We start from the raw sequence: 20,435 nt of genomic DNA, 5'->3' as shown, positions 1-20,435 counted from the left end.
AACATGCAGTAGGTGGAACCCAGAATGTACATTTTTAACAAAACACACCCAAGATGACAGCATTTAGGCCGGAGATCCGTCATCCTGAGGCGAGACTCTGGGCAGTCCTGGGCTAATGAGCTGGACGTTGGTGGGTGTGGCACAATCCCAGTTGGGCGGTAATTTTCACTTGCCTCATAGTAACTCTTGCCCTCAATTTCATAGGCACTGGGGATATATTAAAATTAGAAAATGTGTGGATAGATCATGCTGAGTGAAATGGTAGCCTTGGGAAGAAGTGGTTCTCAACTCCTTGGCACTCCCAGGATATAGTGTTTGAGCTACTGGCAGCCTCATGATCTTTTCAGAGTGCATTCACTCGCCCAGTTCTTCACAGAACTTACAGATTCCAGGACAACAAAATGAGATCCCTGTGTGCAACATGCAGAGTCTAAAATGCAGGGGGCGGAGGGGAGAAGGGTCTGCTGAGAACTGTTAGCCACAGAACAAGGACAGCTGGCCTTCACACCAGTTATTTCCTGTCTCTGACAGGTGGACATTTCCCCCTCTGTGAGAACTTTACCTCCTACTCCAATCCTACTTCCCATTCTCAAAAGCAACCTCCAACCTCCTATCTGGCAGGAAGAAATCTGAGCTACCGCAGCTCCATTGAGGGGCATCTCAGAGGAAATGGTTAGTCATGAAAGATTACTGCGTTCAAGAGACAACTGTAACCAATTTACTTGGCTGACAAAAAGGAAGAGAGGAGAATAGAGCACAGTGTTAATATGTAGGCTGGAATTCTTAAAACTTTATTCCAAGGTAGTAGGTGGAAAGGAGGAAAAAAATGATTTTCTAAAAAACAAAAAAAAAAGTGCACAGCCATTAAAGAACTATATAGTATGTATGGCTGCAAATGGGGAAACCGAGGCACAAGAACTTGAGTGATTCACCACCAGAGGTCACAGCTGGTCGCTGGCAGAGAAAGGCCAGCCTATAAGAACACAAGTCTTGCTCTAACCGGTTTGGCTCAGTGGATAGAGCGTCGGCCTGTGGACTGAAGGGTCCCAGGTTAGATTCCGGTCAAGGGCATGTACCTTGGTTGCCGGCACATCCTCAGTACAGGAGGCAGCTGATCAATGTTTCTCTCTCATCGATGTTTCTAACTCTCTATCCCTCTCCCTTCCTCTCTATAAAAAATCAGTAAAATATATTTTTTTAAAAAAGAACCCAAGTCTTCTGGCTTCCTGTCCAGCATTCTCTTGCTTCTCCCGGATTAAAGAAGGAAACAAGAAGTGTTTGGACAAAAGGGAAGCGATAGGGAAATGGTTCCTAACCTAGAGCCCTTCTGCCCATCGTTTGTCTCAGTGGTGTTTTTCACAATGAGCACTTGAGCCTCATACAGAAAGCTCTGTGCTATGACCCATGGGGTCATGGGTGCTCATGACCTGGCCTGACTGTCCTTGTCCAGACTACGAAGAGCTACCTGGGAGGCTAAGACTACCTCCCCCCAAACGCTTGACAGGTTGGGACAGTGGCCCCTTCCCCCCATTCCGTCTTGGAGAGCCTCTGCTTCCCCACCTCCAACGACTCTTCCTTCCCCCTCAAGTTCTTCCCCTTCAAGGCTCCTGGCTGTGACTTGATTTTGCCTCCTCTCCCAATGGCTCCCATCAGTCAAGCTGGCTTTTCTACCTGATTAGGTACCTGTCGGGGTCCCTTGAAGTTTGAGGCAATATCAAATTCCAGAATTCCAGTAGTTACATAAACCCCTACATTTGGCAGACAGAAGTCTTGCCATCAGTTTAACAGAAAGTTGGTCCAAGAATTTTGCCTCTTGGACCGACAGCTTCAACTAAAGGCAACAAAGGATGTCTGGTCTCAGTCAGACCAAGCTAATCAGGAAGGAAGTGAAATACATGTTAAGTTGCTCAGCATTCAACTTCAAAATACTTATAAGAACGACAGACTCTTAAGGTTAGAAGGAAACTGTAAAGGTCGGCTAGTCTCCTAGCCAGCTAATGCCTGGAATCCCCTTTAAAGATCCCAAATAAATGGCCAACCAAACACAGGTGTGCTAACTTCCAGGCGCAGCCCTCACTACTTCAGCAGTGGTCTGTTCCATCTCTGATGCCTTTTCGAAAGGTTTTCCTTTTAGTCAATCAAAGTATGTCTCCTTGGAAGCTCCCACCCCTTTCATTCCTAATTCTCCAAAAGAATTTCAGATCCAGGAAGACAAAGGGTCAGGTATCCGTCATCACATAAAATCTTCCTGGTGCTTGTTAGATGATGATACTTTCCAGAAAATGTTTCTACTGGTATGATTGTTGTTTTAAAGTCCCGATAAAATAAAAATGGATCCTCTGGTACATCTAAAATGCTAAAAGAAAGTGGTTTTCTACGAAATAAACTAAAAGGCTCTTCTGAATGAATACTAAACATATCTGCAAATAGTTTGTGGTATGGAATTTGTTTGAAACTTCTGGGTTTTCTGTCTCTATTTATACCTCAAAGCACAAAATAACAAGAGCAGCCTGGTAAAGAGTCACAAGAGTAGTTAATGCCCAAGGAGAGAGACAGCAAACTCACAGATGCTCTCTTAGAATTTATTAAACCAACAACAATAGTGTTTGGGGTAAATCTTATTAACGAAATACACAGAGTTCTGGGCAAATGAAATTTTAATTCATTTGTATCAAATGTGCCTTCAATCCCCATTTTTATTAAAGGGGCAATAAGCACTCAGTTGAGGCTTGAAACTTGTATGTTATTCTGAATATTACGTATTAATTTGTCATTTAAGACTACTAGTTTCTTCTTTAAAAGCACTGCATAGTAGATGCTGCTTTTAGAACGCTCTGGTCGCATATAAGCATAAATCAACCATTTATGTCATTTCTTCTCAAGTCTGTGGAAAAGGTATGCAGCCCTGGAAATCACCTCAAATCCTTTATGCAGTGAGCAAGGTATAAAAATATATACTTAGAGGAAACAAACCCTTGAGAAAGAGAGGGTCAACTTAAGTGCAATTCATCATTTCCTAACACTCATCATTGTCTACGGTACTAAAGGCCTCTATGTATAACAATCTTTAGCAGCTAAAAATGCAAACAAGTTCATTTAGAATATTTCATTTTCTTTTTTTTTCCTTGTTATTGAATTTATTGGGGTGATACTGGTTAACAAAATTACACACGTTTCAGGTGTGCAAGTCTACAACATCCCGTCTGCACATTGTATTTTGTGTTCACCACCCCAGGTCAAGTCTCCACCCATCACCATTTATTCCCCCAATGCCCTCCTCCACCTCCTTCCATCACCTTCCCCAACACACACCACACTGTTGTCCATGTCAGTGAGGTTTTTCTCTTTTTTGCTCAATCCCTCCATCTCCCCTCGACAGCTATTAGCCTGCTATGGATGAATCTGTCTCTATTTTGTTAGTTCATTTTGTTCGTTCGATTCCACATATCAGTGGAATCCTATTGTACTGCCTTTCTCTGACAGGCTTATTTCACTTAGCACAATGATCACCAGGTCCATCCACACTGTCCCAAAAGGTAAGATTTCCTTCTTTTTTTACAGCCGAGTAGTATTCCATTGTGTAAATGTACCACAGCTTTTTTTATCCACTCATCTACTGAAGGGCATCTACTTGGGCTGCTTCCAAATCTTGTCTATTGTAAATAATGCTGCAATGAACAGAGGGGTGACTACATTCCTTTGAATTCATGTTTCGGGCTTAGGAAAAGCATTTACCAATCAGCCAAAGATAAACAAACTTGTGTTTTCCTTTCTTCATGTTTACCAACCATTAAATAAGACACCAAAGGTACATTGCTACCATCTCCTATGTTTATGAAACTCATCAAACAATATACTGATACCCGGGCCCCACCGCCAGGGGCTCTCATGTAACAGTGCCCATGACATCAGGGACGGGAACCACTCCGTAGTTCTCAGACTCCAGCACGCAATAGAATCACCTGGAGCGCTTTTAAAACTCCAATTGCTGGGCCCCACCCCCAGAGTTTCTGATTTGGTTGGTCTGGAAGCCAATAAATCTACATTTCTAGCAAGTTCCTAGGTGATGCAGCTGCTGCTAACCTATCCACACTTGGAGAACCACTGATCTAATCGACCTCATTTCTACGGAGCACGAACACTTCCATCTGCCAACTGTATTATAGATACAGTGGGGCCTTGACTTACGAGTTTAATTCGTTCCGAGACCGAGCTCGTTAAGGAGCTCGTTAACTCAAATTACTCTGTCAACTCAATGCAAAAAATCAGCGGAGAGACAGCTGGTATCTCAAAAAACTCATTAGTTGGGACACTCATAAGTCAAGGTCCCACTGTATCAATGCTCTGGAGCAGGCGCATTTAACCCTACTGCCGCCAAAATAATAAACAGTCATGTTGAGTTTTATTCTCGTATGAGAGACTTACTGATTTTAAAAGCCCGTGAATCATAACAATGGCTCATTTTATCAGCTTGCTCAGAATAGCTTCTTCCAACTCTCCTGCAGGACAGATCTATGTTGAGTGCAAGTTTCTAAAGGGCCAGCCTTTTAATGATGCTCTCTGGCAGCGCACTTCCCAAAGGCTTTGAGAACTCTAGAATTCTTAAATGAGGTGGGGTTTTTTCCCCTGAGTCCATTAAAGATATCCCCTTTTATTCAAGGGAGGGAAATTGTGTTTCAGAGTTGAGCGAGGGCAAACATGCTCCCAAATTAGATATCTGAACAAAGAAAGCTAGGAATAGATTAGGTAATGGGCGGCTGCTTTTTCACTGAAGCCAAGAACTAAAGACAACTCCGATGCCTTGCTCACAGGACAGCCCTAAAGCGCTCTCTCTTCCTTACTTCAACCGGAAACCGTACAGTTCATGGAATTAATTCAGCTCAAACCAGGCCTAAGGAGCTGAATTGCAGTGCAGTTACAAGAGGTCCATCATTAATCCTCATGTGCAGCGCCTATACGCGATCAGTACATTCGGAAACGTCCGAGGATACGTTTCCAATCAGTAAAACACACCATCTCTGTTCAAAGCATGAACTCGGGCAAATCTAATAAGCTGACCAAACATGGTTTTCTGCAACGAGGCCAGGAAGACAAGCATCCTTTGTTCCACTAAGGACCGTTTCCTTCAGAAAGGGAAATGTTTCGGTATTTTTTAAAGACATCCTCAGATAAACTGAATGTATAAATTTACATAGAACCTCTTGTCTGAAGAGCTCTCAAATGTCTCGTTTGTCAAATGAGCTCTCAAGTAATCTCAACATGGTTATCAGAGAAGTAGGAGGCAGCAGAAAAAGATGTTGAGGAGAAGCGTAGAAAAGGGAGAAGCTGGGAGGGAGCAAGCATTTCCGAATCCTGCCCCGTTTAGACCGGGACAGCAGCAGCTGGGTCCTATGAAGCCACTGCAGGCCATGGGGCTTCGTCACAGCAGTAGAGAACGTGGTTTGAGATGAAAATATCTTACCTCCTTGATTTCCCTCTAAGCCGGAAGAGACCGAGAAAGGCATCTGGGGCCGTGATGTTCAAACCTTCCGGAGGTCAGAATCATCAGGGAGCTTTTACAAACAGCCGGGCCCCAGCTCTGATTTGCGGTAATTGGTGCTGCGCGGGGCCCAGGCACAGACAGCGCTTAGAAGCGCCCCAGGTGAATTTCATGGGCAGAAAGGATTGAGAATCACCGACTGAGAACATGCCCTTCGCTCTCCAGATGAGAGCTAAGAACTAGAGAGGTTTCAATGCCTCCTCTTTTCACCGAAGCACAGCAGCCACATAGGAAGAAAAGGAAAAAGGAAATATTTCCGCCTCTCCTGCCAGTGGCACCATCATTCTCCTCAGTCTCAGGTTCAAAACCTTCCTTCTTTGATCAGCACATCTACTGAGCCGCCCATTTCAAGGAGCCTCAACACGGAGGCGGGTGCTGACTCCACACCCACCGGGCCTCTTCCCAATGTTTGGCATGCAGTAGCTCATCCATCCTCACGGCCTCTCTATTGTGGCTGCCGAGACTGCTCCTTTCTACAGATGAGGAAACTGAGGCACAGAGAGACTGCGCAACCTGCCCAAAGTCGTACCAATACTGGCAGCGCCGGAATTTAAAGAGATTCCCATCCATTCTACTCCTTAGTTCTCCCGTTCCAGACTGAAGCTTGAGGAGAGGAGCCATTAAAACACTACGCTAACTGGTGTGAAGAAACCAGAATGCAGTGATCTATGGACCAACCAAAACAAATGAAGGGTTGAAGATTTCACTCTTTAGGGCGGCACTATATTAAAAGGTGGTTATACATTTAAACATTTTTACTGCTTTCTTGGAAGATGATGCTATCATGTCGGGATTAGGTAAAGCTAGAAAAACTGAGGATCCAACTTGTGCTGGGCCACATGAAATGCAGCCTCGTCAAGTAGTACAGCCTAGCCGGGTGACACAATTTGAGACAATGAATGGAAAGGGCCTACCATAGTTCTAAGTAGATCCGTGTAGTAATTTTTAATGTTATTGTCTTTGAATAAATTCATTTCTCCAAAATTCATCCCCAAAACTCAGTTTCTGATCAACTATGACTCAGATATATTTGTTATTATGCTTAGATTTACAAAAGCAGTGATCAGGGAAAATAAATGGTGGGAGAAAAGATGAACTTACATCCAACATTACAATTGAGTGAAAAAGTGCTTTTTCAAAAAAATTTGAGCCATTGGTGCCTCAGATTCTCTTCTCCTGGAAAGCACTGTCACATTTTAAGTATAAAAATATACTGGCCTATGTGCTCAGTGGTTAGAGTGTGGGCCCACGAACCAAAGGGCCATGGGTTCAGTTCCCGGTCAAGGGCACAGGTACTAGGCACAGGTCCAGGGGTGTGTGCCAGATGCAACCAATCAATGTGAGACAACCAATGCACCCCTTTCACACTGATGTTTTTCCCTCCTCCTTCCCCTTCCTCCTCCATCCATCCCTTGACTCTCTCCAAAAAGCAATGAAAAATACATCCTCCGGTGAGGATTTTTAAAGGAATAAACATCCAAGAAATCCTCCTCTTCTTTCCTTAACCTACAATAGCAGCTATTTCCCTAATTAAATTCACATTTAATTCACAAAGATTTTGCTTCTAGTTTTGATCTTATCTCCAGGAAGATTTTATCTTCATTTCCACCCACAAGTCTCCAGAATCTTCCACAAATCAAGTTCACTTCAGTCCCTGACCTCTCCATGTCATCCAACTCCTAATATTCTCATTCTCCTCCCCTAATTAGCCAAATGGTTTGCAGACAAATAAAGTAGTTAGTGGCGCATAATTCTTGCTGGAAATTGAGAATTATCTAATCATCACCTTAAATGATTCATTTTGCACAAAACACACTAACTATACTGATTCAGAGTATATATAACATATTGTGTATGCTCCACTTGGTATTTCATTTATTTGTCAAACATGTGCCCAGAGTAAGTTTATCTGGTGCCAGTCATTAATGTGGGGAATGGAAAAGGAGCCAGAAGGGACTGTTACATGGTAAGAAAAAAATACTAATAAACCAGATGGCCTAGGCAACTCTTCCATTAACTATGTGATCTTGGACAAATTAATTAAACCTCTTCAGATATGTTTCCTTTTAAAAGTCAATTCCAGCTCTCTAACCCATCATTACATATTGAAAAACCAGAATCCAAAAGAATATAATGAGAATCAATCCAACACCGTTATACCTCTTTCACTCATCAGCTAAGAGTATTTGATCTTCACACATAATATAAGTCTAGCTCTCACCTTTAAGAGCCCAGAGCTTCTAGAGTATGAAGAATTACACTGGTGAAATGTAAGGTTTCTTTTTCCCCCTGATATAAACATCACCAGATTACTCAGGTTCTAAAAAGATTTCTTGCTCCCTGTATCTTTTGTACATGTTAACACTCAGAAAGTTTTCCCTTGGACGGCAGATGGAGAAAAAGAAAAATCAAGTGTCTTCAAGTCATCAATAGAATTCTAATTTTTCTCCAACACCCTTTGCCACTTCAGGGAAGGTATGTTTGTGTTTTTCTGTCAAGCAGTGACTTCTCTTCTACAGGGAGTTCTTCTCCTTCTCAATTATAGTTCTTTGACAGTTTTGATTGCTAGATATGTTTAACTAGACAAAAACAAACTGATGTATATTTTATATAATGTATATATTAACTATGGGCCCAACCCATCTTCCTAAACTACCTAAATAATCAAAAGGTAGGTAACAGTTGCCTAAAGGTAGGTATCCTATATAATAAAAGGGTAATAAGCAAATCAACCGAATGACAGAACGACCCGTTGCTAGGACATGCACTGACCACCAGGGGGCAGACGCTCAACACAGGGCTGCCCCCAGTGGTCAGTGCGCCACTCAACCACAAACCGGGCTGACAGCTGGCAAGCACAGTGGCAGTGGCAGGAGCCTCTCCTGCCTCCATGGCAGCACTAAGGCTGTCCAACTGACGGCTTAGGCCCACTCACCCCTGGGCCTAAGTCGTCAGTCCGACATCCCCCAAGGGCTCCAGGACTGCTAAAGGGCACAGGCCTGGCTGAGGGGCCCCCCCAACCCCCCTGCCAAGTGCACAAATGTCATGCACCGGGCCTCTAGTCATGTCATAAATTCTTTTTAACTTGCAAGACCAACAAAGAGTTTTGCCCTTGGTGTAAATATGAGTTCACTATTAACTGACTGATTTAGCAAACATAAAACTTCATTTATTAATTAATCAAGACAAAAATATAATCAAATAACACCCTATATAATAAAAGTCCAATGACCGAATGGAGGAATGACCAGAATGACCCGTTAACCAGTAGCTATGGCGCACACTGACCACTAGGGGGCAGATGCTCAATGCAGGAGCCTGCCCCTTGGTGGTCAGTGCGCTCCCACAGTGAGAGCACCACTCAGCTGACCAGGATGAGCATTGCTCCCACAGTGAGAGCAGCTGCTCAGAGGGCAGGTCCAGCTGCTCTACTGACCAGGATGAGTGGCACTACCACAGTGGGCTGATCCCCGCAGGCCACGCCCCCCACCAGTACATGAATCCCATGCACCAGGCCTTTAGTTATCAAATAAAATACTACTTTTACCTAAATGAGTTCAGAAGTGGAACATAAATAAAGATAATATTTTAATTCATTAGTAAACTTAACAGATAAATCAGTGCTTACAACATAAGATTTCAATTTGACCTTCTTTCAGAATTTTACAATTATAATCTCAAGTATTACATTATACTATCAAGTCTTAACTAAATTTCCAACTTGTATACAAGTCGATTTTGAGCTATAGCTGAATGTAAGTTAGCTCCCTTAAGCTGTGAATAATTGCATTGCTTTTCTGATGTTGAAATATGGATGATGGGGAAAGAAAGAGGATAGTTCAGCATCGCACTTTTGCCTGGTAAAAAATAAATTAGTCATAAATTTGTGAAAATACATGTCCTTTAGTGTCAAGGGTCAGAATGCAAGTGAAAAACAAGAACATGTGCATGCATATATAAAAATATTCCATAATCACAAAACTTAAAGCTAGAAAAAAAGAGAAACAAATGCATTTAAAAAACCTATTATGGGCCAGGTTTGTGTTAGAAGTTCTTAATCATTACTGAGTCTAATCTCCAAAATATCCAAGAATCCAATTATTATAATCCATTTAAAACTGAAAAAAAGAAACAAGCTCAGAGATTATAAGAAACTTCCCCATAGTCTCATGGTTTTTAGGGGGTAGTACCACAAGAAACAGAACCCCAATATACCTGATTTCCAAACCTTCAAAATTACCTTCTGCATTATCTTAATTTGGGAGAACACAATTGAACCTTGGCAATGCTAGACCTACAGCCTCACATGAATTAAAATCTATATATGTTATGATCCATACTTTATTGCACATCACACACCTGTTACCCATGTAACTAGAGATGGTTGCCTAGCAACTCAGTAAACAATGGCCTTCTGGTTCCTAAACATGTCAAGTGAATTGAACTATCAGCACAGATGTACTCACCCTAATATAGTAACCCTTCAGTTAACCAGAAATTAGAGACCCTTACATTAACATTTTCATGCTTTGCTGCATCTGTTGAGATGATCAGAGTGTTGTCTCCCTTAAACTTAATAACTGCATTGCTTTTCTGATGTTGAAGCAATCCTTGAAAAACCCTACTTGGACTCATCATTATTCTCTTAATAAGCTGCTGTATTCAGTTTCATGAATATTCTATTTAAAATCTTGGCATCTATGATCACAAGTGAAACTGGCCAGCAGATTTGTTTTCTTGTGCTCTCCTTGTCTGGTTTAATGCTAACCTCATAAAATGAAAAAGAATAGCCTTCTGTCATTCTCTAAACTCCTGGACAACAATTACTATCTGTTCTGAAGGATCGGCAGGACTTACTTGTAAAACCGTCTAGGTCTGGTGCCATTTTTCTAATTGAAAAAAATGTTTTGAGATAATTGTCGGTTCACATAAAGTTGTAAGAAATATGCAGAGAGAGCTCTTGTACCCTTTACCCAGTTTCCACCAGTGGTAACATGTCTCAAAACTACAGTAAATCTGTCACAACAAGAATATTGACATCGATACAGTCCACCAATCTTATTCAGATTTCCCTAGGTTATACTCATTTGTTTGTGTGTATGTGTGCGTGTATTTACTGCGATACAATTTTATCACATGCTCAGGTTTGTGTATACACATGTGTATACATAATTTATTTAATATAACCAAAGTTTTATTTTACATAGTTTTATACCCAATTTTTCCTCCACTGCAGTTTCCAAATTATAAACACTCTTCAAATACATTTTGAATGGCTATATCATATTATAGTATAAATTACAATCTTTTATTTAACCATTCCTTTCTTGTACCCTTAGGTTGCTTCCAGTTTTTAACTATTTATAAGTAAGGCTTCAATAAATACATTTACTCGGTTATGATTATTTCCTTTGGATAGGTTTGTAGAGGTAACATTACTGGAAAAGATGGGCCTTTCACATCTTAACACTTACAGATTCATCCAGTCCCCGTAAGGAATCTTTCATGGGCCAGAAATAATCAAGGGCATATTCTCTCACATTGCCCACCTTCAGAGAAAAGCTGAGTACAAGCATATGGATCCCCAATATCTCAACAGAGAACTGAGCCACCCAAGTCAGGGAAGGAAGTCCCAGTAAGAAAAGGCAGGCCATCCTCTGGGCAGGAGCTTATCAGATGAGCCCATTTCCTGTGCCAAGCCCCCACTCTTCAGGGAATCAGAAAACAAGGAATGAGAGTAACAGTTACAAACAGGTAACTCAGGGCATGACTACGCCACTGTGTAAAAAGCTCCTGCGTGTTTTGTCTCACATAATCCTAAACACCTCTTCACAATTCTGCTTCAACAGTGTTCTTTCCTGTCCATGGGCAGGCACCCCTCTAGCCTTGTTGCTAAAGCTCATGCTGCCCTAGAAACAGACTTGTCAGAACCCAATGAAGATTTTTTAATAGTAAGATCCAAAGCTCAAATTGCTAAAAGGAGGAATTTCATGCATGTCTACCCTTTAAAAAAAATATACTCCCTTTCTAGGTCCCCAACACGCCGTCACCACCCTTTCCCCCTCAGTCTAGATCAGCGGTCGCCGACCGGTGGTCCACAGACCACTGGTGGTCCGTGAGGTCCGAAAGGTTGGCGGCCGCTGTTCTAGATGACCTGCGGCACTCCGGCACACGATGCACCCTGAACTCTCTCTCCTTCCTACTCGCTGGAATCTCAATCCAGCCCCAGAAAACAGGAGGAAGCACGAATGGACACTGATGATGTACGGGACTTGACATCGAAGGCTTGTTTATTCTTCAGGCCAACACTGCAATGTACATGAAACTGAGGTCTGGAGAATCAAAACGGTCAGACTAGCCCAGGTCCGCCCTCGGTGCTGGACTCAGCTGCCCACAGACCACACTGTCCAGAGCAGCCAGAGGGAAGCAAGCTCCATCGGGACCAACCAACCCCGCCTGCCCTGGCCACAGGCGCCTGACTTAATGTGCCCATCAGCAGACAAATGGATTAGAAAACTGTGGTACATCTACACAATGGAATACTATGCTGCTGTAAAAAAAGAAGGAATTCTTACCATTTGCAACAGCATGGATGGAACTGGAGCGCATTATGCTAAGTGAAATAAGCCAGTCAATGAAAGAAAATACCACAGGATTTCACTCATTTATGGATAATAAAGACCATTATAAACTGATGAACAAAAATAGATACAGAGGCAGAGAAACATCGAACAGACTGTCAAATCACAGCGGGAAGGCCGGGGAGGGTTGTGGGGGGTGGTGGTAAGAGATCAACCGAAGGACGTGTATGCATGCATATAAGCATAACCAATGGACACAAGACACTGGGGGGTAGGGGGGGCCGGGGGAATGTCAAGGGGGGGGGGGAAGGAGACATATGTAATACTCTCTGTAATACTTTAAGCAATAAAACAAAATTTAAAAAAATAAAATAAATAAAAATAAAACAGCAGCATCCACAGGTGTTCGGGGCTGGGGCCAAAGGTGTGGAAACGGGGTCTCCCCTCCAGCGGCACTAACCCCTCTAGGACATCAGAGGTCTCAGAGCCTCGGGAACATCTTATGCGGCTCCTGGTTTCATAGTCAAGAAAGCAGATGCCGAGAAAGAAAACGAAGAAAGAAAAAAAACACTTAGTCTCTCTGTGCCTTAAGCACCAATCCCATGCTCCCTCCGCCTCTGCTCACAGCAGCCGTGTCACTGAGGCATTCTCAGGCACAATTTATACACACGTGTGTGTGGTTTCTCAGTGGCTCAGAGTTTAGTGACAAAGCTGAAGAAGTGGCCAGGTACCGGCATCGGAACCCAGGCTTGTCCACCTCCCATGCCCAACCCCTTTGCGCTCTACCCTCGTCCCCTGGGTCACTGAGCTACTTAACTGCTGGAAGCCCTGGGATCAAAACAAAATAGCTTGGAATCAGGGGTAAAATGTGCAACCCAGAGCTGTGGTTCCCACATGTGGCTGACGCGTTAGACTCATCTGAGATGCTTCATAAAAACACAGACCGCTGCCCCCTTCCAGGTTTCTAATGGTGTTGGTCCGAGAGGAGGCCTGAAATCGGGATTTTTACATACTTTCCCCGTGATTCTGGCCATCGGTCTGCCTATTGACAGAAAGATGAAAACAAGGGCCGGATCATTCAAGTTACGCTGTTCGGAACTTGGATTTGAAGCAACAGTGTGTAAAAGGAGAAACAGTGAAGAGGGCGAGTCCCGGGAGCACTTAGGACAGTGAGGCTGGTAGGCCAAGGCCCAGAAACACGACCGAGGGTGATCAAGGGGGTGGAAGTCAGAAGCAGCGTCTTATGGAGCATCTTCTAAACCTGGCAGAGATCTTTAGACCCCACACCACGGTAACAAGGAAACACAGAGTTTATGGGGCGTGGGTAATACGATCAAAGTGATACAGAATAAATCAAACAGCAGATGAGCATCTGGGCCAGAAAGGGCAGCTACAAGGCTGTTGACATGGAGGCAGGAGCTGGTAAGGCCCCGAGAGAGGAAAAACTGAAAGGGAAAACTGTCCGGAGCACTAAAATGAGAACTCCCAAAAGACAGAGGGGTTCGCCTGGTGTGCTTACTGCTTTATCCTGAGCGCCTAGTGGGGGCTGAATCCGTATCTGTGGCATAAACAACGTGCAGGTGGACTCAGAGGCCAACCGGCCGTGTAAGTCAACAAAGATAAATGAGTCAGGGACACCTTCAAGATTCAAATCCGAAAGACTACAATTAAAGAGACGGCTCAGGCACAGACGACAAGAGTAGCTTGTTTTCAGCACAGGCCCTTCTTCATGATTTCTTGCTTTTATTTAGTAAAATAATAAATGTCTTGCTTTTATTTAGTAAACTTTATGTTGGCTTCTGGTCCAGGAAAGAATTCGGTGATTTTGAGACGTTACAATGTCCTGTCGCCAGTGGCACGGATGGCAAGTCTTCTGTTTTGGGGAAGAAGAAAACGATGGGTGACATCTTGCGGTTTGATTTTAGGAAATGGAGGAGGGCCACTCTCATGAGAATCTAAACTCAGATGACAATCCTCACATGACCTGTTGGATCACTGCCAGCTGGCTTGCCAACAGCACAGTGGCTTGACCAGATTCCCTATAAGCCTGAGAAAGGTGGCCCAGCTCTATGTGGCTGGGTCTGCCTCAGGGGCCTTGCCAACCTCAGGAGACCCAGGCCACCTAGAACTGGCCAGTCAGGTCTCTGGGGGATTCTGAAGACTTGAGAACTAGTCCCACCTTGAAAAAAAAATCTAGATGATTCTTTGAAATCCTTTCCAAACTAATGGTTATTCAAGGCACCATTTAAGTAATCACGGTACACAGTCTTTCGAAAGGTGAGCCCCATCAAAACTAGGTGTCCCTGCCTTGGCTGGTTTGGCTCAGTGGATAGAGCATCAGCCTGTGGACTGAAGGGTCCCAGGTTCGATTCTGGTCAAGGGCATGTTCCTTAGTTGCAGGCTCGATCCCCAGTAGGGGGCGTGCAGGAGGCAGCCGATCAATGATTCTCATCATTGATGTTTCTATCCCTCTCTCCCTGTCCTTTCCTTTCTGAAACCAATAAAAATATATTTTAAAAAAAACCACACACACACACAAAAAAAACTAGATGTCCCAGGCTCCAGAAGTAAGGGTTGGAGGGCATACTCAAATTCCTCCTAGCATCTTCTGCAAGCCTGATCTTACAAGATCTTTCCTTCTTAAATGACATCTACCTACGGCTAATATCCACCTCCCAGAGAAAGGGCCCTTGTTTCTATAAAATTCCCTAGCAAAAGTAATTTGTTTCATTACTCCAACAGCCAAGGCACATATTTTTAAAGCACCGCAAAAGGTTATATTGTTCCAATTTTATTCTCCCTTCTAATGCAACTTTCCCAAAGCCTGCCTTTCATAACACACAGAGAGGTAATGCATGGGTCTGAATGACTTGACAGTTTCTTTTCATTTACACACACCTAAGTATGTGTATAAAAACCCCACTAGTTCAAAACACTTCCTTTTTTAAAAACATATTTCCAGTTCAAATTATGCATTTATAACAGACTGCAATATATTACTTCGAAAGCTAAACAGTCATGTAAAAAAAAAAAAATGAACAGAGAAATAGCAACATATCACTACCGCCACGCTCAGTCAGCCTTTCCCCTCGCAAGGCGTTCCGTTCTGCAGTGAGTCCTAACCTGCCAGTGGCAAGTACAAACGCATCAGCACCAACAGGCTGTCCCTGCTGTCCCGTGTCCATAAGGGCCACCAGTTCCTTTTCACTGACAGCTTTGAGCCTTGGTTCCTGAGAACCTTTTTTTCTTTCTTTCTTTTCTTTTTTTTTGTTTTTTTTTTTTACCCTTGGGCTTAGTTGAAACTAAAGAATTCACTAACTGCAGACATTTTCCCTTTCTTCCTTTCAAAGAGAGGTTTTAAGCTCAGATCACGACGTCTAACTCCCAGGAAACAGCAGTTTTCCAAGAGAAATGGGAAGTGCTGGAAACAATGTGCTATAGAAAGGCTGAATGCTTAAAAATTAAATCTTTCAACATCGCATGCATTTATGCCGATGGACACGAAACAAACAGACTGAAAAGTGATGTAAGTGGACTGTGTGGAAACAGCTTCCATCGGAAACTGGTTCACTGCCTAACACACACTCTGCTACAGTCTCCAAGTTCACATTTTAAAAATATCTAAGCCCGCTTTTGGGCAATATTCCAGTGACTGCCAACAGTATCTACCACAGCAGCTCACTCAGAAAGCACACAGTTCTGGTTGGAAAGTAGAACCCCAAAAATTGAGTTTGGGGGAGAGGTGCCACTGGGGAGGACAGTAGTGCACCTAAGTATGGGTATGTGCAAAAAGCTGCACTACTGTCGAATTTATGCTAAAACCCAGAGAGGCAGAAGATAGAGACATTCTTTTCCCAGAATCCCCAAATAGTAACATTCCCTGTAAACCCAGGGGGAAAAAAAAAATAAAAAAATAAGGACCTCCTCAAGCTTGCACGGCTTTTAGGCAGGCTTCTCTTGAAAACCTTTAAATGGAGTTCTCCCTTTGCCCTCTTTTGCAACAAGATGAACACTAATGTTTTTCTGAAATAAACAGAGAATCTCTCCTTTTTGTGTGCACAACAAGCCAAAGTTCATCGCTGGCTGGGAGACTACCAATCCCAGTGGATTAAAGCTCGTTTGCCAAAGAGAAATAATACTGATAAGGCTCGGAGTTCTATTTGGGTTCTCGCACCTGAACACTCAACTACTCTGTCAGTGCACCAATCTGCCTGCTCTCCCATCTCCTGGAGCCTTTGGGGACCTGCTAGCCCACACAGGCTCCCGCACTGATGAAAAATGCCCATCTGCTGCTCAGCGCCAAAGAGGTTTCCCAATCCTCAATTCCAAAAAGGGAGAAAGGGGAAGCAACACCCCAAAGGGGAGGGGGGAAACGGCACCACCCCTAAAGATGGCATTACTCATTAGAAGAGACGGGTCCATTCACTAGAAACGGGCAGGGCTTCCGCTGGCAAAGGGAAGGGACGCGGGGAACTAGAAGGCACAGAAACAGCTGGACTCCTTAACCGAGACCCCAGTGGGCGCTGACGCTGCAAACGTAATCGGGGTGCAGCTCGAGGCGCCCAGGTCGGGGCCGCCACGCACCAGGTAAAGCCCAGGAGACAGTTCCCATTAGAGGGCGCTCGTAGGGCGACGTAGGGAAACAAGCTCCAGCCGCCGAAACCCACCCAAAGCAGAAACCAAGTGCCCACTGCCTGCGGGGCTGGAGAAGAGGCGTCCCGGCCTCGGGTGCACCCCCGCCAGGGCCCGCGATGGCGAGCGCGGCGGATGGAAGCCTCGGCCCGGGCCGCCTGGAGACCCGAGGCCGACGGTGTCACTCGCATCCCACGCGGCACTCCGGTGCCGTCCATGTTAACATGTCCTCCCGTCCCCGAGCGCGGGCGGGCCGCCTCGGTTCTTCAAGGAGGAGGGGGTCGCCGCAGGACCGGATCGCGGCGGCCCGCGCCCCGGCATTTCCCTGCCGTTTGGCGAACCCCCCGCAGGAACGCAGACTGCGCCTCCGCGGGCAGCATTTCCACGTCGCGTTGGCCCCCTCGCCCCAGCCACGGAGATCAGACAAAAGAACTTTTGCAAACTTTCCTCTCCCAACACACGCGGCTCGCTTCCATCACGGCCCTCTCTCCTCATTACTTGCATTCAACCGAGTGGGAAAGCCGGCGTGGGAGATGGTGTGCAGAGGGGGGGACCTCAAAGTTTCTCCGTAGCCCCTCGGTCGTGAGGAGCGCGAGGAGGGGGCCGGTTCCCTTACGTCTCCCACCCTTTCCCCTGGGTCCTTCCCGGGGGGCACAGCAAGGCCCTCTGAAGGCGAAGTTGGTAGTGACTTCAGGGGCCTCTGCGGTTGGACCAAACGGCGATTCTCGCGCCCTCATCCCGGGGACCGCGGGGCAACCCCAGCGCGCGGCGCCTCTGCTCTGCGGGGAGGGAATGAGGGGTGGGGAGCGAACGCCCCGGGGGCCGAGTGCCGATGGGGGTGGGGGGGTGGAGGTGAGAACCCCCAGGGGGCACTGCCCGGTCCCCGCGGGCGCTGCGGACTCCCTCCCCCCCCCCTCCAGCACCCCGAAACGGCGCGCGCGACCCCGCCGGGCCCACTCACCGACTCCGCCGACACGCAGGCCACGAAGCCCAAGGTGAGCAGGATCCAAGCGCGCCGCATATTCCCCGAGGACCGGCTGGGAGCCGCCGCTGGCAACCCGAGCGCCACGAAGCCTCCTGGCCAGCACCGGGGCGCAGCCCGCGAACAGGGATCCGAGCAAAGCAGCTGCAGCGACCGCCGCTCGGGCTCGGGGGGTCCGGCTCCGGCTCGGGAGCTCGGGCTCCGGCTCGGGGCGCTCTCCGCCTCCTCCGGCGTCCGCTCCCCAGTCCTCCGCTGCGCCCGGGGACGCGCCGCCTTCTCACTTGTTGGTTTCTGCGCTCCCGGCCCGCGAGCTGGGCGCTGGGGAGGCTGCTCTCCGGAGCGCTTCTCGCTCTGCGGTTATTTCACTCCCCCGCGGGCTCCTTCCCCGCGTCGCGGCTCCGCTCCTGTTCGGGAGGAATCAGTTCGGAAGGGCTTGGAATGGAGCTGCAGCTGAAGTTTGGGGGCAGCGCGGCGGGGGTGTGCTCCGCGCGGCTGGAGCTCCCCGCGTATCTGGAGGGGAGCGTGGCGGGGCGCGGAGAGTGGCTCGCCGGCTGCGCCCCTCCTCCACGCGCGCCGCCTCCCTCCGGGGTCCTCCTCCTCCCGGCCTCCGCTCCCTCCTTCCCTCCCTCCCTCCTCCCTCCTCCCGGAGCTGGCTGCTCCGGGCTCTCCCGGCGTCTGGGGGAGAGGAGGCGGCAGTGTGACTCCCAGCTAAACCCCGGAGAAATTCCTACGGGATTACGCCCCGATTGGCAGCCCCGAGGACCAGTGGGCGGCTCGGCGCTTCGGCTCCCCGGGTCGGCTCGCCCGCGATCTGTACTCCAGTGGCTCCTTCATGTTCTCCTCCCTTTTCCTCTTCTCTCCCCGCTTTTCCTCTCTCCATCTCCACGCTTTTTTGCTCGGTGCTTCTGTATTTCGTTTTCTCTTCACTGTCTTTTTTCTGGAGAAAGATCGATGAGGCAACGAGAGCCATAGTTAGCCTGCGAGAATTAGACCATAGAACAGAACTGCTTGGAGAGTTGGAAAAACACACAGTTCACAGATGCCTTCAAGCAGTGGGAAGTGTTCGTAAATCTCCAAGTCATGGAAACTGTATTTTAAAAGAGAAGACAATACAGGGAACGTGTATTAAGAGAATTCCTCCCCCCAGTCCCCCACCGCCCCCCCCCATAAAAAAGAGAAGTAGAGGAAGACTCCGATAAACCCAAAATACAACACTTTCAAAGCTCATAATTTCATTAAGAGCTTAAATACCATTTTTGCCTCACACACAGTTTAAGCCCCTAAGGCGTTTTATAGACTTCATTTCAGCATAGAGATCTTAACATTTGGAAGCTACAAATAGGGTAATTTGGTGAAAAATTGGACGGAGACCCTGAATAATAACAGATTTAAGAGAACTTCAAAGAAAAGAGGGATATAGTAATTTCTAGTTTGAAGAAAATAATGAGCATGTATTTCCCGAATGAAAGTAATTGATCTGAAATATTTTAATTTTTTTTTTCCAATTCCATGTCTGGGGTATATTACAGAACATGGCAAATGCATAGCCCGTTCCAGTTCTAACTACTTTTCTCTCTGACTTACAGAGTAATGAATAATGAAGCCATCCTGCTTCTAGAATGCCTGCTTCAGAAGACCAGGGACCTTTCTATCTTGTCCACCACTGTTTTCTCATTCCTGGTACATAAGACACACAATAAATATGTATTGAATAAATTTTGTTCTAAAACTCAATCTATACTGTATTAGAGTTGTGATCCTTTAAGATACATAGATCCTATATAATAAAAGCCTCATATGTAAATCAACCGATCAGCAGAACCACCAGTGGAACGACCAGTCACTATGACGTGCACTGACCACCAGGGAGCAGATGCTCAATGCAGGTGGGTGCCAGGAGGGGGAACTCCCCACTCCCCCCTCCTCCACCCCCCCACCCCGATCGCCCCACCCGTCGCCCTGCCAAGGGAGGCAACCAGTGGCAGCAATGGGGGGGGGGGAGGGGGGGGGGCTGGCTGGCGGGCGGCACCAGGCCAGCCAAGGTGGGTGCCAGTGGGGTCCCCCGATTGCCCCGCCAGTCACCCCACAGATGGGCCCTGATTGCCAGCCAGGCCTAGGGACCCTACCCGTGCATGAATTTTGTGCACCGGGCCTCTAGTGTAGACATATAGATACGAGGCTATGGTAATTTTTGAACTTAGTATTAGAATAAAATACAGTCATACTCTGAGAATTACATCTTAGTAATGTTCCACTGTAATAAATCTCAAAGAAAGAAATTTTGAGAACTGGAGAGTTACAACTTAAAGGAGACAGCCAGCTCTTTGCTTTTGAGTGCCAACTACCAAGCTTCCCGTGGGAATGTTTAAGGGTTGGCCAGCCAGGAGGGTCATATGGAGAAATTTGAAGAGTGAGCAAAGAAGAAAGAAAAGAAGGAAAAGATCAGGGCACTAGAAGTTGTAACACTGGATGCTTCTGATTCCATAGAAATTGAGCTAGCACCTCTGAATCCATGTGAGTCCAGGTTGGTTTTTGGAAGATTGAACTATGACTGTATTTTGAAGAAGTATTCTTTGTGGGTTGAAGAATTTCACAAAGAGAGACTTCCTAAAGGAGGCTCCAAAAAAATAAATGAGCAATGTGAGAGAAATGCAGAGCCATAAAATGTCACCTCTACTCCCCAAAGAGACCTCATCTGCTC

The 20,435-nt window shown here is 46.0% G+C and overlaps 1 protein-coding gene across 1 annotated transcript in view; it reads right to left on the bottom strand.

Annotated features, from left to right (window-relative positions):
- The window catches only part of SDC2 (syndecan 2), a 94,317-nt gene extending 75,947 nt beyond the window's left edge, over nucleotides 1–18,370 (bottom strand). Inside the window, exon 1 of the mRNA XM_081111573.1 lies at nucleotides 17,714–18,370. Coding sequence (XP_080967699.1) covers nucleotides 17,714–17,773 — 60 coding nt within the window. The 5' untranslated portion in view covers nucleotides 17,774–18,370. The remainder of the gene's footprint in view (nucleotides 1–17,713) is intronic.
- Between the last annotated feature and the right edge of the window lie 2,065 nt (nucleotides 18,371–20,435).

Source organism: Myotis nattereri (assembly GCF_964212035.1).
Source record: "Myotis nattereri genome assembly, chromosome: 17".
Taxonomy (NCBI): domain Eukaryota; kingdom Metazoa; phylum Chordata; class Mammalia; order Chiroptera; family Vespertilionidae; genus Myotis; species Myotis nattereri.
This window is presented reverse-complemented; position numbering and strand designations above follow the sequence as displayed.